This window comes from Macrosteles quadrilineatus, unplaced genomic scaffold (genome assembly GCF_028750875.1).
Source record: "Macrosteles quadrilineatus isolate MER2022 unplaced genomic scaffold, UCM_ALF_1.0 Scaffold_7__1_contigs__length_78375512, whole genome shotgun sequence".
Classification (NCBI taxonomy): domain Eukaryota; kingdom Metazoa; phylum Arthropoda; class Insecta; order Hemiptera; family Cicadellidae; genus Macrosteles; species Macrosteles quadrilineatus.
The window spans coordinates 8,768,509-8,783,384 of NW_026542600.1; the positions used below are offsets into that span (position 1 = coordinate 8,768,509).

The 14,876-nt window shown below is 32.8% G+C and overlaps 1 protein-coding gene across 1 annotated transcript; it reads left to right on the top strand.

Moving 5' to 3' along the window:
• Positions 1-1,606: 1,606 nt before the first annotated feature.
• Positions 1,607-7,614, top strand: LOC128998743 (uncharacterized). Its single transcript, XM_054425075.1, has 4 exons — positions 1,607-1,691; positions 2,844-3,010; positions 5,479-5,639; positions 7,274-7,614. The coding sequence occupies exons 1-4, from the start codon at positions 1,612-1,614 to the stop codon at positions 7,475-7,477; spliced, it is 612 nt and encodes a 203-aa protein (XP_054281050.1). The 5' UTR covers positions 1,607-1,611; the 3' UTR covers positions 7,478-7,614.
• The last annotated feature ends 7,262 nt before the right edge of the window (positions 7,615-14,876 follow it).

Below are 14,876 nucleotides of genomic sequence, written 5' to 3' on the forward strand. Positions count from 1 at the left end.
AACCGGTTCGGTCTAACTACACTTCTTGGCTTGGTGAAGGAATTCTACAAGTGACCTTCGCACTTGCCACCCCTTTGTATTACAGTTCTTTGTCTAGCTGCCTGTATTGTAAATTCCTACTGTCCCTTCTTCTAAGAAAAACTTTCTCTAAAAGCAACTGTTTGGTCTGAGTGAAAATATCTCTTTCTCAAGGCTTTGAGCAAAATTTACAAATCTATCTGGTATGAATCCAGGAAAATGGTTTATGTATATTTAACGTAAATATATGTATATTTTACGTCAATATTAAAGTATATGGGATGTGAATAAGTTACATTCAGTATACATTAAATGTATCGAGAAATAGGCCAGAAAATAGGTTTAAATCAATCACATATTAATTAAGACAGAATTTCATGTTGACCTAAAACAAAAGGTAACGATATTTTCTATGTAAATATCAGCGAGTAAATTATATGTGAATTTTACATATTTCAATATACTTTACATAGTTTACCAAGATTGACCTAAAATATATGTATATAATACCTCGTGTGCTGACTGGGAATCCATATTTTTTTACGGACATTTATATTTTTAAACCTAACCATTAATAATTCTTTCAACACATTTTTTACTGTATATTGAAATAACGCATTTATTACTCTATGTAATTATTTATACCTTAAACTTAAATAATTTGTTTTGATAGCTTGGCAAACAACAGCTTACAGCTGATTGGATGTAATTGTTCAATGTCAGTCAAACAAACTAAACTCGAATCGAATTGAATTATGGGTTGATTGGTTTGGTTGTGGTGTCATAATCTTTCTAGAAGCGTAAACAAATCTCTAACCTAAAAAATAGATTTAGGCCTATTATAAACTTATTTTCATAACTTATTCCTTACGATGAAAACAGTTTGTAGGCTACAGATTTTTTGTAATGTTTTAAGTATTCAGTCGATCATAAAACCATAGATGAAGTAATTACTTCATCTATGATAAAACTATGTTCATCTATGATAAAAAAATTCAGCAACACCCCAACATACACAGGATCTAAATACATAAATCTTCTGCCAGAAAAAATTAAAAATATTTCAAATCATACCACATTTGTAAAGACACTAAAGAACTAAGTACCTTATAAACAAACCATATTACTCAACAAAGGAATACATACAAGAACACACTTATACACACTTATACTGGGCTAGCTGAAAGGCTGCCAAGAAGATGAAGAAGGAGAAATTTTGACTACTCCCCGATCTGAGGATTGTGGCGAAGAAAGAAGAGGTAAAAGGTATGTTTATAATATTGAGTGAAATATATTTTTTTTATGAAACCCAAGTGCCCAAAGGGTATTATTGACTGGGGGTTTGATTGGTTGCACTATAGGACATAATGCTTTTTGTTGCTTATTTTGTAAGCAGGTCAACACAGAATACAATAATTATTCACAAATTTTAACTAGGTTGTCCTATATATTTTTTGATGAGACAGTACACTTGGGCAGGCATCATAACTTGGTAAGGTACACATTTGGGAGGGCCCTTTGATTGCCAATCATGGCCTAGAGCAGTTTGACCTTGCAGATGAAAGCAATCAATCTATTTTGACTGTGACTGTGATGCGCCATAGAACTGTTTGTTATCTTATCTACATATTTATTAAACTTACTACCATTTATGGTGAAGATCAGGAAAACAGGTAAGTTACATGCGCCAAATACTTTTATTTTTATTTAGTAGATAATGGTTTTCAAGGTTTAAGGCTTTGAAGTTAAATCAGAGGAAACAAATTGTTGACAAAGCTGCAGTAAATTCCTTTAGCGTAGTTTTGAAATTTGCCAGAATTAAAATTACATTGGTGGATTGTGGTGACCCTTCTGTGTACTCATACAAAGTTGTTTGCATGGATAAATTTTCTTGATATTGATATAAAATGTAGAGCCTAGTCAGAGAAGTTTGCAGATCAGAATTTAAGAAAATGTTATTATGCTCTACCATAAACTTTTATTTCAGATAACAATGATTTTCTTTTTAATTATCCAGTTACAAAAACTATCTAAATCCCCCACTGCCTTGTACACTGCTGTATTTCCATGTTTAATTTGGTATATTGAGAGTTAAAATTAAGGTTTTTTCAGTAAACTTACTTCAAATAGTATGAAACTCGGTAAACTAAACCTTAAACCTAGACAATTAATTCAGTTTAAATTTGTATTAGAACTGGTCATTTAGCAATTTTGAATCAATATTAAATTTTCTTTGTCTATAGACGAACCATTAAAATAACTACTCGTGAGACTTAATTTTTTGTGTAATTCTTTACTAGAAACTGACACGTAAACCCACTACGCAAATAAATACTGCTATCATAGGAAAATACCCTTGCTGAAAAGCGCACCCACGTCATTTACAAATCTACAGCTGGATTCCGCTACTAGGAAAACCTGCATAAATTCTTTGTGTTTCTATATCAATCAATCAATCAAAATCTTTGTTGCCTTTTTACACAATTAATTACATGTGTGGCATCGTCAAGAATACATTAATATATCACTCGTACATCACTCTATCATATGGCTGGTGAGATAGTCTACAAATTCATTTAGATCGTATATACTAAGTTTCAACAGAGATGATTTAACATAAAGTTTAAAATCTAAAAATTTAACATTCAATGGTAACAAGCTATATAAATTTGTACCTATTTCAAAAAAAGATTTTTTGTTGCTTAGTAGTTACATTTCTTCACTCTTAAAAGGGTGAGTTATTTACTTAAATTATTAAATTTTGCAAATTATTTACCATACCTATATTAGTTTACATGTTAAGATTTTCTTTTGATGTTTGCCAGCGACGAATTGTTGGTGATGGACTTCACGTCGGTGCCGCAACTCAACGGATGGATGGAGATGTCGGATGTGTTGAAGCAAGTAGGCAAGTCCAAGGCAGCCCTGGTGCTTCACAAAACTCGGAGGTTCCAACGAGGGATCCTCTTCACCATGCTTAACCCTCAACCAGGTACTGGAAAAGGGGTCCAAAATTAGAGAGAGAATTATCATTTATAAAATATTTTTATAAGTTAAAAATAAATACAAATTTAAAGTTAGGCCTAATTAAAAATAGGATATATTTTGTTACACTGCATGGTACTTGGTGATGTTCTAAGTACGAGTTTTAGATCTACATGTCAGGATTGTTTGGCTTGTTGCCTCAGCGTTAGTTCATTGTTCTTTACTCTATTTGTATGTAGTTAAAACAAGGAGAAATGGAAGTTAGGACAACGAGAATATTTTATTAGTTTAACATAATAAAAACTTAGTGCCTGGCATTAGTGCGACACAAAATCATTTTAGTATTGAATGCTAGATGTTCTTTGCCTAATTCACTGAGGTATTGTGCATCCCTAAATGGTGGATTTAGTTGCTTAACCCACTAATTGGCAGGGGCGGCTCCAGGAATAATATTTTGGGTAGGCCTGACAAGGACCAAGGAAAAGTTTGATCGGGGGATGATTGGTTTGAAGGGCTTTCCTTTGCAAAAACGGGGGAATTTTAAAATTCAAATGCAAAATAATATAGTTTGAATGCTTTCCCTCATTTACATATAATTAAATTTCCTTTTTTATTTATAATTTTGAAATATCTACAAAAATTTTGGGTTTACCTTGCTAATTGGTCCGCAAGTAGTAGCATGTATAGGCGCTGCGTAACATCAAGCTGCTCGTTTTGCTGTCACAACTACTATAAATGTGATATTTGAACTAAAATAAGTCTAAATAGCTAGGCATAAATAGATTTTAGACAAAAATATGAGTAGGTAAAAAAATAGAGTTTTCCTTAAAAATACACAATACTTAAACATCATCTCTATACGCAATTTACATACGTTAAATTCAGTTAAATCTAAGCACAGTATAAGAAAACAAATTTGTTTTAGTTGACGTTCACTATATATTATTTTTGTTTGGCCGGTGTGCTCTTTGCATATAATCTTCTGGCACTTATTGTGCAATTTGATTGACATATTTATCTGTTTTTTCTCGTGGAGCTATAAGAGTCTCTTGGTTTTTTGTCATCAACAGTGACTGAAAAGAAAAGGTTTTATGTAGGCTTAAAAGAAACTATCATCAAAATTATCATTTATATAAGACCAAAAACGCTATTCTATTACTCCATTTTTCTTGAAAATAGTGACTCATTTGATAATAGCTTAATTATATGACAATAAAGCAGGAATAAGCAAATTTTCTTAAGAACAACTGTTTTTTATACGTCTACCAAAGGCGGGTTAACAAAATTTGGTGTAACTCAGCCTCTTATTAGGTGCTAAATAACCTTTACTCCGTGTCACCCTGTTCATTAGAAATTTTTTTTGTATTTTTGAGCTAGTTCAAAGCAGTCTTGATACCGGTATTCCATTACTGATTGCCTAAGCTGGAGCCTGTTTTATAATAAACTACAAACTAATATTATAAGTAAATCAGCTGATCGTCCAATGCAAACCTAATGTAAATTACAAATTATAGCTTGTAACTTGTAGTTTATTATGAAACAGGCCCCTGGAATAGCAATTTGAGGTGAGTTTAATAACTTTCAGTGATAGTTTGCTTGCAGCGATGTTGTTTAAAAGATGGTATCTAAAATTAACTTTGATAAACAGTTTGTCCGTATATCAGTTACTAAGGTGATTAGGAAATACAATAAAATCAGATTCTCTCAGGTAGGCTTATAAGAAATATTTTTCAAAATTTATGTTTGAAGGTAGCACAGAACGAAAGCATATAAGGCGTTCACATATATTGACAAAATAATTGGGACTTTGTTATATTTCCCATTACAATCTAAACAGTCATTCTTATTACCAACACTGAAACATAGCACAATATGCTTTTGAAGTGCTAGAATAATTCACAGATATCACCACCAGTGATTTCGTTATTGAAAACCATGTGTTCATATGTTCTATGAATCACAGAGGATTTCCCTTAAATCAATTTGCTTGAATACTTTACTCATACAAAATTAATTTTTTATTGGTAGAATAGAATAGAACTCCCAGTACTTACATTTACATTGCCAATGTTAAAATAGTTCCGGTAAAACAGATGACACTATTAACCTGTTGGGTCATGTGTCTATATGGATGGATATTTTTATGAAGCTTATAATACACACCAGGGTTTGTATTTAAAAGACAAAATGAGTAGAGGAAGAATTTTTAATATTATTTACAGCTTTGTTACAGACAAGATAGGCTGCTTCTTTTGTCAGGAACATTTATTGGCCCAAAGATCAATTTATCAAAAACGGCAAGGTCCAGTTTTAAACCTTAAAAAGACTTTTCTCAGGATTGAACCGGTATCCTTCAAATTACTTGGCGAGCAATACATCCACTCAGCCCGTTGGATTTAAGATAGTACTGGGTTTTCCTTAAACAATTTACTCAGCTGTTCTAGATCTGCTCTTATGGTTATTTTTATGTTCTAGATGGCGCTGGGTTTGCCGGTTTCCGCACGGACACACAGTTGGACCTGTCTGATTATTCGACGCTACAGCTGTTTTGTCGAGGACAAGGGGACTACTACGGTTACAAAGTGGTTTTACGTCACAATGGGCAAATCTCTCCCTCCTACGAACACATGTTTCAGGTTAAACACTTTTATCAATAGAGTTAAACCTCGTTAATCTGACCTAAAATCAAGTCCTTGCTCGGCCTTACGAGTACTTTACATATATTATTTGCATGCCAAAAACAAAATTCATTACACCTACGAGTGCTTAATATCAATGACTTTTGAGGGCTTTTTGTAGTAAGTAAATATTATACTTTTGATTCCCGAGTTGTTAGTTTCATGATAAAAAATTGTGTGAACTTAACCATTTTTATTTACAATCTTTCTTCAACTTAGGGGAGTTAGAAAAGGGTTGTTTTGTTTCAACAAATTTTTTTAAACAGCCAAAATTTCTAAGGTTCTTTATAACGTAACCCCATGAGGCATGATTTTTTTTTACGCCGGCCAAACCCTGCTACTCTAGTTGTTTCCTAAATCACGCCAAACCATACCTCATTTTACCCTCTACTGGCATAAGTGTTGGCATAATCATGATTAAATTTATAATTCCATAGTAAAAGTAGAATTCCAAAATACCTAGGGGGTTATCTACAAACACAATGACATAGTTGTAAGATGAAAAACAGTACATCTGTCTCTATCGCACTCTTTTCGACAGAAACAGCTGTAAAAGAACAAGCAACTAATCGACAATGTGCTGTATACAGTGTTAGTTTGAAATAGTTCACGGATTCGTCGTCAGATGCCACCACCAGGGTTATGTCATGACAAGCAAGCCTCAGCAAACCGTAGCAGAATCTTTTTACATGTGACGAGGAAGGCTTATCAAACAGCCATGGGTGAATAAATTTTCCCAGAATAATTTTAAATAAAACTTGAACCCTAAAGATCGCTAATCTAATATTTTTTAAATTAAGTAATATATTTGATAAACTTTAATTAATAACCGAAAGACAAAAATACCATCCATGTATGGAAGATAACATTAAGAGGTATTTAATTTGCATTCAAGGTTGGGTGTTAGAACCCTCTTGTAAAATTCAATTTGGGCACTTCATGGGATTTTGTATGTTGCTTTATTTTGGATGCTCGTCCTTTCATTCATTTTTTATTTAGAGGTTGTCATCAGCAACCAACCTCATTTACACATTTTGAAGCCTTTGTTATTCCCTAAGTTTTACATATATCACACAAAAATCTTAAATATCTAATGAAATACTGCATGAATAGCTTAAATGTAGGCCTACCTAGACCACCATAAGGTTAAAACTGTCTACTTTTTATGTAATCATTATAAATAACACATAACAATTCCATTTACAGTTGTTACATGAAGATGAAGGTATCATTAACAAAAACATTTGTAAATCATGCCTAATCCTACCTCATATTATGCCATTTTTAAAAGGGCACTGTAAGAGTGGATGATAAATCTACCGTACCACAGCTGAATTTATCAACTCCTTTCTGGTCTACAAAGAGAATAGAACCCAGCTGCATACTGTTTATTGTGAGAGAATTATTAAACATATGTTTTCAATGCTACCAACGTCAAAAAGTAGTTTTACACATTCCCAATGATTCATCATGTTATCTAACCTTATCACCTATCCGATCTTGCCAGTTTCCAATGATAAATCAAGATTACTCTATTCTAATTTCTTGACTTACAACGTAGCTACAAAACTAACCCTGACCGTTGTTCGCAGGCACCGATTCGAAAGTTTGAAACAGTCGTGCTGCCTTTGTCACATTTCGAGCCGTATTTCCGTGGCCGAAAGAGAGAACACTCCCCTCCGTTAGACACCAGTAACATTACCAGCGTTGCCCTCCTCATGTACGGGGGTGGATATCTCCCTGTGAAACAATCAGGAACGTCATCCCTGGAGATTAACTGGATTAAGGCTGTTTGACATAGAGATTAAGTAATCCATCTTGACATGTTGTATTTTGGGAAGATTCAGTTGATTTTGTGTAAATACAGATGTATTAGTTTTATCTATTAGTTTTAAGTCTTTATTAACCATTGACAATATGTCCTGTTATTATGATGTACTAAAGAGTAAAGAGTAAAGAGTATTTATTCCATTGATCTATAGCAATACAGAAATAGGAACAGTCAAATAATGCTAATACATTAAATTAAAATTAACTAAAAACTATGTACAACAGGTTAAAACTTAAAACTTAACATTAAACTCTGACATTTCGAATTCATCAAGCGAATAAAAAGGGTTTTCATCTAGCCAATTTTTTATAGTTTTTTTGAAGTGATTAAATGGGACGAATTTTGCAGTTTGAGGGAGCCTATTAAAAAACCTTACACAGTTGGCTTTAAAGGATTTACCTGTTTTGGCTAACCTGTGTTGGGGTAGATCCAGCTTAGCCTTGCCTCTGGTGTCATGTGTATGAAAGTGGTCTCTGGTGGTGAAATCTGATAGGTGTAGTTTTGTGTGGATAAGTACTTGGTAGATGTAAAGGTTTATTACTGTCATGATATTTAGTCTGATAAACAATGGTTTACAGTGTTCCACTTCATCCACTCTACACATAGTTCTCAAGATTTTCTTTTGAATTATGAGAATGTCGTGTACAGCACTAGAGTGACCCCACAAAACTATTCCATAACAAATATGTGATTGAACAAAAGAAAAATAAGATATCCTCAAATACTCATCCCTCACACAATCTCTAAGTTTCCACATTAAAAAAGACATGTAACAAAGACATGTAAAAAAGACATTAAAAAGACATGTACTGACATGTAACTCAATAAATAAATAAATAGATAAAGATAACTGATGACCCTATTTTCACATGTTAAATTGGAAGGTTTTTAATTTAAAATTTTTTTTTGAGATCTTGGAATTCAATCTGATAAAGTTTTAGATTTGAAATTACTTTTAATAAGTTTGTATACCAGTATTTTGATGTAATTTCATAGAGTTTGTAAAGAGCCTTAAAGTTTATAGCTCGACTCATACAAATGTTATGATCAAGATGCTATATGGAAAAAATTATCTTGTCTATCTAGCATTTGAATTATTCATGATGAAATATTTAAATGACTCATTTCTAGGAAAAACTATTCTTTATTTTGTGTGATAAAATATTGAACTTTTTGATTTAAATTACTTTTACTCGTTAAAAAGTAATATCTGGCCTAAATAATTAATTGTAAATATAAAATTAACACCTCATAGTTTTTATTACTATTTTGGTATAATACAAAATCATTTTATTTTACAGTTATGATTTGTTGTTGTTACAATTTTTTTCTCTATTTATGTAACTACACATAAGCGAATAAAGATAATTTGAATCAGCATCAAGCTAGATGATTACTTTTTTACTCCTAACTATGGTTTTTTTACGTAAAAATATCAATTAAATGTAGAGAATCGTTTTGCTAACACTATCTGAAGCAAGAATATGTAAGAGCACAGAGAATAAGAAGTAAGGTTCAGAGGAAACGTAAAATAAATATATCTTTATTCTTATTGTCACATAACGTTTTACAGACATAGCAACAGCTACAAAAACAGGTGACATTGTCAACATAATCATTAAAGTACCTAAAATACTAAAAATACACTAAGATAATTAGAAATAATTATTTGTGTTATTTTATAAAACTTGATAATGACTAATTTAAAAAATTACCATCACGTAAGTAGCAAAATGTAGCAAAGCAAGGGGTGAGCTGGTACAGTACAATAGTTGAACTCTTGATAAAATCAAGCAGGGACTAGGATCTGAAGTCCGCACTACCAACAGAGCCACCGACTCGGTAATTCATCAATTTTTTTTTAACTGGCAACAATTTAAGATGGGAACGAGATGTCCAACTCAATCCATAATCAAAGCCAAAACTTTCCGCAACTTGAGCGGCCTTTTTTTTGTCCTCGGACGTTAGGCAGGAGCCTGGAATTGTTTTTCACATTACTTCAGGAATCTAGGGACCTAGGGGTTGCGGCATTATCACTTAGATAAAATCTATTGGTTATTTGGCAGGATTTGAACCCGGGACCTCAGGATCCAAAGTCCCACGCTCTAACCAATGATAAATGCCGCAGACCAGCTCGCTCCCCTAGACTTGAGCAGCCTTAGCAACTATTTAGATAAAAAAGTTAACATTATATTTAGGTTAAAAGCAATTCAAATATTTATACTTTGATATTTCCTACGGTATAACAGGAAGTGTAACTATTCAGTGTCCAATGATAAGACGTAAATACATGCGTTTGTGATGCTATGGTGACCATAGAGACTAGTATTGATTATTGACTTTACATCGTTTTAACCCGCCTAGTTGACCACAGACCAATCCACAGGTGAGCACGATATTACTTCGTAGAAAATAAATTATCCTTTTTATTCAAATTGTTACAAAAGTTTAATTTATTTATGTTTGGTCACAGTTTAAACTGTAATGCAGATGGAATTAAAATTTAAACCTGAACTATTAAATTATTTTTCTTATTGATCTCACAAAAAATCAAGCAAGTCTAATTATAATCTTCTTAAAAATTCAACATTGACGTTATTAATAGTATGTGTGTATTTGCTAAATAAATTATGCAAACAGGAAAAATAAATTTATTTTTGTATTTCTTTTAGAATACATTGTTTCAGTGTATTAACATTTAATGTTTTAATTCAGATTAATCCATAAATAATGGCAAAAAACAGACATGAGATATCTTTTAAACTTCTGAATGATTATAAATAAAAACAAAATAACACATGTTAAGATTTATAGATGGATCACAATTTAATGTATTTAATCACTATCAGTTTCATTCTGTATGACAATTTACTATTTAAAAGTAAAATAAAATTAAAAAATAACTATTCCTCAAACACATGAATAATTTTATTTTATTTAGATTACCTATTTAATTAGTGTATATTTTGAGTTGTGAAGGATACATTTTCCTTTGCCCCACAACAAATAGTGAGTCAACTAGAAATGTCCAAAGTCAATGATTTCATCTTACTCACTTATTTATGATATAAATGCCATAAAAAAAATCCATTCACTGATCAGATTAAAAGATAGGGCATTTGCTAGATTTGTTAAAGAAATTGACCGGAAAGCAGGCCCCGGTAATCATTTAGTAGTCTGTAACCATTTAGTAATCATTTGTTTTTTAGCTTTTCTGAAGTTTTTATGTTATTCTGATTTGCATTTTGTGTGTAAAAATTGCCAAAACTATTGCATTTTGACAACAGAACTAGCAGTTCAGTCTAAAGAAATTAAATTTGTTTTTCCCTCTCCAACATTCAGGAGCTGAATCATATCAACAAAAACACCCACTATACTAATCATCACGTTTTTGACTTGTGCACAAGGAACAGGATTTAAAATGCTCATCTGAAATCTCTAACCAATTAGAAGTTGACTTCTTGACTTGTAGGTTTAAAATATTTAGACGTCTCAAGTCTGTTTTCATGTTATTTGAGTGCTCTGAAGTTTATTAAATGTTCCTCTCTTATTTGAGGGTTATTTTTACAGAATGTGCTTGACTGTTTGGTAATAATACATGAAGACAAGCAATATTTTAAAATCGATGATTTTATTTGGTTGAAATGCTTTGTAAGTTGGTGAATTAAGAAATAACTATTCAGTTCAACAAGTACTCTTCATGGACTGGGTAGTTAAATTTGTCTTCAGCTGATTAAGGCTAACAACACTTAATACGTTGAGTGTGGCCGTTCCCGTTTGGGTACGTTGCTCGGCGCCCTTAGCGTGCGTCCGTTTCCGATCGAGAATATTAGGCAATGCCTTTTGTATATCTTTGTTTTTGCTCTTGTGTCGGTCAAAGCTGGACCTATACCACGTTAGTGTGTAGTGTGTGACTTGCTTTTTGTTGTGGTGTAGGTTGGTAGTAAATTTCCCCGTAAAATCTCCCTCTGGCAAGTTTAAAACTCAAGTTTTGTCCTATCTTTCTCCCTCCACTTGGCAATACAATCACAATGGGACCGACTACGTTCCAAGCATTGCTGCTATCTGTGGACCGAAGCCGACCAAATTTTGAAAGCCAATTACACACGGCAATCGTCTTTGTTGAACACTGCGGGCTGCGCCGCACTGGGGATACGCCTGACATTTGATGTGCTGCAGCAAACGTGTTAAAGGAATGTATCAATAAAGCTAACTGAACTAAAAGTGGTTGTTTCAATGATATCTATTTACTGTATATATCAATGTCAATTCCTAAAAGATCCCTCAAGGGAGGGAATCCTTACTACTGTTACCTCTTTTGACACCTAAAAAAATTGGTTACCCGATACACAGAATTACAGTCTGTACTGAAGAAATACATCTATATTTTTTACTTTCTCCCCCTATACAAATCCCTAGTATTTGGAGAAAGTGTTGCTTTCATCAAAATGTGAGTTTAAGTTTTGGGTGAAAATATCTCTTTGGGGCCCTGTACCCAAAAAAGGGATGTTTAAGTTGATATCTTTGTGTGTTTGTGAGTGTGGATGTGTACTGAGCTACTGACTACCAGACTACACCTGTGGTCATTTGGTGTGTCCATCCATGGTATCCCAGATTTTTTTTTGTATTAAAATGTAATATATAATGGTCCTTTCAATTCTAAACAAAATGGTACAACCCCCAATCCTGTTCAAAAGTTATTGCAATTTTTGTGATTATACCCATAAAATATAGTCACTCCCACCGCTTACCCATTGTAAGAGGGTTTGGAAAGGTAATGGGAGAAAGTATGTGTTAGTTTGCTGATACTAAATATTTGATTTTGTTTCAGCAATTTTGTATCGAGATGAAGAGTCACTCTATATCCCTAGACCTGTGGAAGATGCTAATCACCTGTGTGTCATATATTGCTTTAGCGGCAACAGCTTGGGTGTTCCTCCGTTTGGTTAACGCTTGCTTCTGGCTGCCCGGATTTCTCACAAAGTACCAAAATCAAGCGTTTATAGAAAGCTGTGCTCAGAGTAGTGTTGAAGAAGACTCAAAAAAGAAGTGAAAAGCGATAAAACTCTTCCAAGGTTTTTCAAAAGTTATCTTTAAACTGATTTGAACAGTCAACTAGGCAAGGTTTAAAGATCTAGCTAAATATTTTGACATTCATTAGGAAGAAGTGTAACAAAAACTGTATCTTATTGAAATATTTGTTGGTGGAGCAGTAGTTTTGGTGTTTTTAAGATTGAATTCAAACTAAATAAAAAAGCAACTGTGATAGAAATTTGACTTTGATGAGTAATAGAAATGTAGTCATTAATTGAAAAAAATATTTGATAAATACTCAAAATTAATCTTGTTCTATCAAAGAAGGAAATTACTATAACAACTCCTACTATTTTATTTGTGGTAAGACTTTCAATATTCAGTTTCTAAACATTGAAAGCATCATGAAAACTCAATACAGCGAAATGCTAAACAAACTAAAAGTCGGCTTCAGTCATCGAAATCAAAGGTAAGCCATGCATGTCTGTAGTTAGAAAATTAATGAAGAGTTAAGAATAGGTTTCTGTTGTGGCAACCACTCTTTTCTCTTCACGTGAGGATTAATACTGGATTCACTAACTATTTTTGTTTTTGTCTGATTGCTGTACTGACTTTTGTTGGAAAGTAAGATTAATACTGTAAATACAGATTGTTCGCAGTAAAAATCAGTTAACTCCTGTTAGTAAGAATCAAAAGTGATGGTTTTATTCAGTTGCATAAGTTGTATTAGAATTAATAAGAGATAGAAATAGTTATTCAAGAGTTATTTTTCATCAGTTCTAAAAGAATAGATCAACCATTGCTCATAATATATAATTTGTATATTTTTTTGTAGTTTTTATTAGAGAACAAGAATTTTTATCTGTTAAGAATAACTTTGGTTAAATTGTTCCTAACATGCACAAATCATAAACAAGTTCTATTGTAGTGAGAAACATCAAAATAAACTCTGAAAGCCTAGCCAAAGATATCAGAAAATTACACCTTGTTATGTGTTAAGTGTGATTTAACAAAAAAAAATATTTTAAAGACATTGATTACCATGTGAACACATAAGAGTAGATAAGTTTACAAATTTTGGTGATTCTCTTTTTAGCGAATTTCCCTATAGGGAAATTCCCTGTAGGGTAGCTAATTATCGTAGGTGGCACGGTAAGACCTGGGCCCGGGACCGATATACTTTTTCATTTTGATGTCCCTAGAGGCCAAAAACACTCTTCGTTCAAATTTTTATATATGTTATATAACACGATAACTTGAATAATTTTTGTCTGATTTTGATGGAATTTTGCTTAGTGGTTTAGGGCTGGATAAACTAAAATGAGCTCGCCAACCAGCAGGATCGGACCATGGGAACGGGGGTTTATGGGGGTTTTTATGGAGTAAAAATTGGTTTTTCTCAATTTTGACCCTCAAAACATAAGATTTCCTAATTTTTCTTTACACCCTTTTGTAGAACTTAGAAAACAAATAATTTAGTATATTGAAGTGTCTTTTATGGTTATTGGCTACGGAGACTATTCAACAAATTTTAAATTTCAAATTCCAATGTTATTCTTATGGAGAATAAGTTAACCGTTGTAGTTTGCTTTCTTATGGATATATTTTGAATATTTTGATCAAACTTGGCCAATTTATTTATTTTGTACTAAGCTATTAATATTTTGCTAAAAATCACCCCTATACCCTCCCTGTAGCAGCAAAACTAGGAACTGTACTTGTTAAACCTAATGTTATTTAAATCGATTTAATTGAAAATCCAATCAGGTAAATGGAAATTCACTTAGTCTGCAGGTTTGCTGCAGCAAGGGTATTTACATTTTAAACTTGGACTCATGAAAATCATACTAGAGGCGTAGAGGTAACAAGTCGGGAAACACTTCACGAAATAGCCTAATTTGATCTTTACTTAAGCTGAAATTCTTTCTAGGTCAGAAGATGAGGTGAGCGTTGTGACGGGGAGTGATGTGCCCCGCCTAAGGGTGGAGAAGGTAGACGGAGGTCTTCTGGTGGCGGGGGTGCAAGTTTCATCTAGCTGTCAAGCAGCGTTACCTATCTCCGGACTGATATTCCTTGTTATAGGCAGTATACTGACAAGTGAGTTTTCTTCATCCATCTAAGACAATTGTCATCAATGCTGAGTGAAAATAAGCATTTTCAGTGATGAATATGTTGTATTTTATGTGATTTTAAAAGAAACACTCACCCCCAATATTATTTTTACTTTAGTGCTGGCATGTCAGTAAAAATATTATGTTTTAATAATGAGAGGGTTGTCCTTTTTTTCTATAGGTCTATAAATATGCTGTCCGATTTTCCCTACTTTCAAG

Bases quoted from the DNA above. Each gene is read 5' to 3' on its own strand.
- LOC128998743 (XM_054425075.1), top strand. From the start codon at position 1,612: ATGCGCCATAGAACTGTTTGTTATCTTATCTACATATTTATTAAACTT. The intron at 3,011-5,478 runs GTACTGGAAAAG...TTTATGTTCTAG, and splicing joins CATGCTTAACCCTCAACCAG to ATGGCGCTGGGTTTGCCGGT. The intron at 5,640-7,273 runs GTTAAACACTTT...CGTTGTTCGCAG, and splicing joins CCTACGAACACATGTTTCAG to GCACCGATTCGAAAGTTTGA.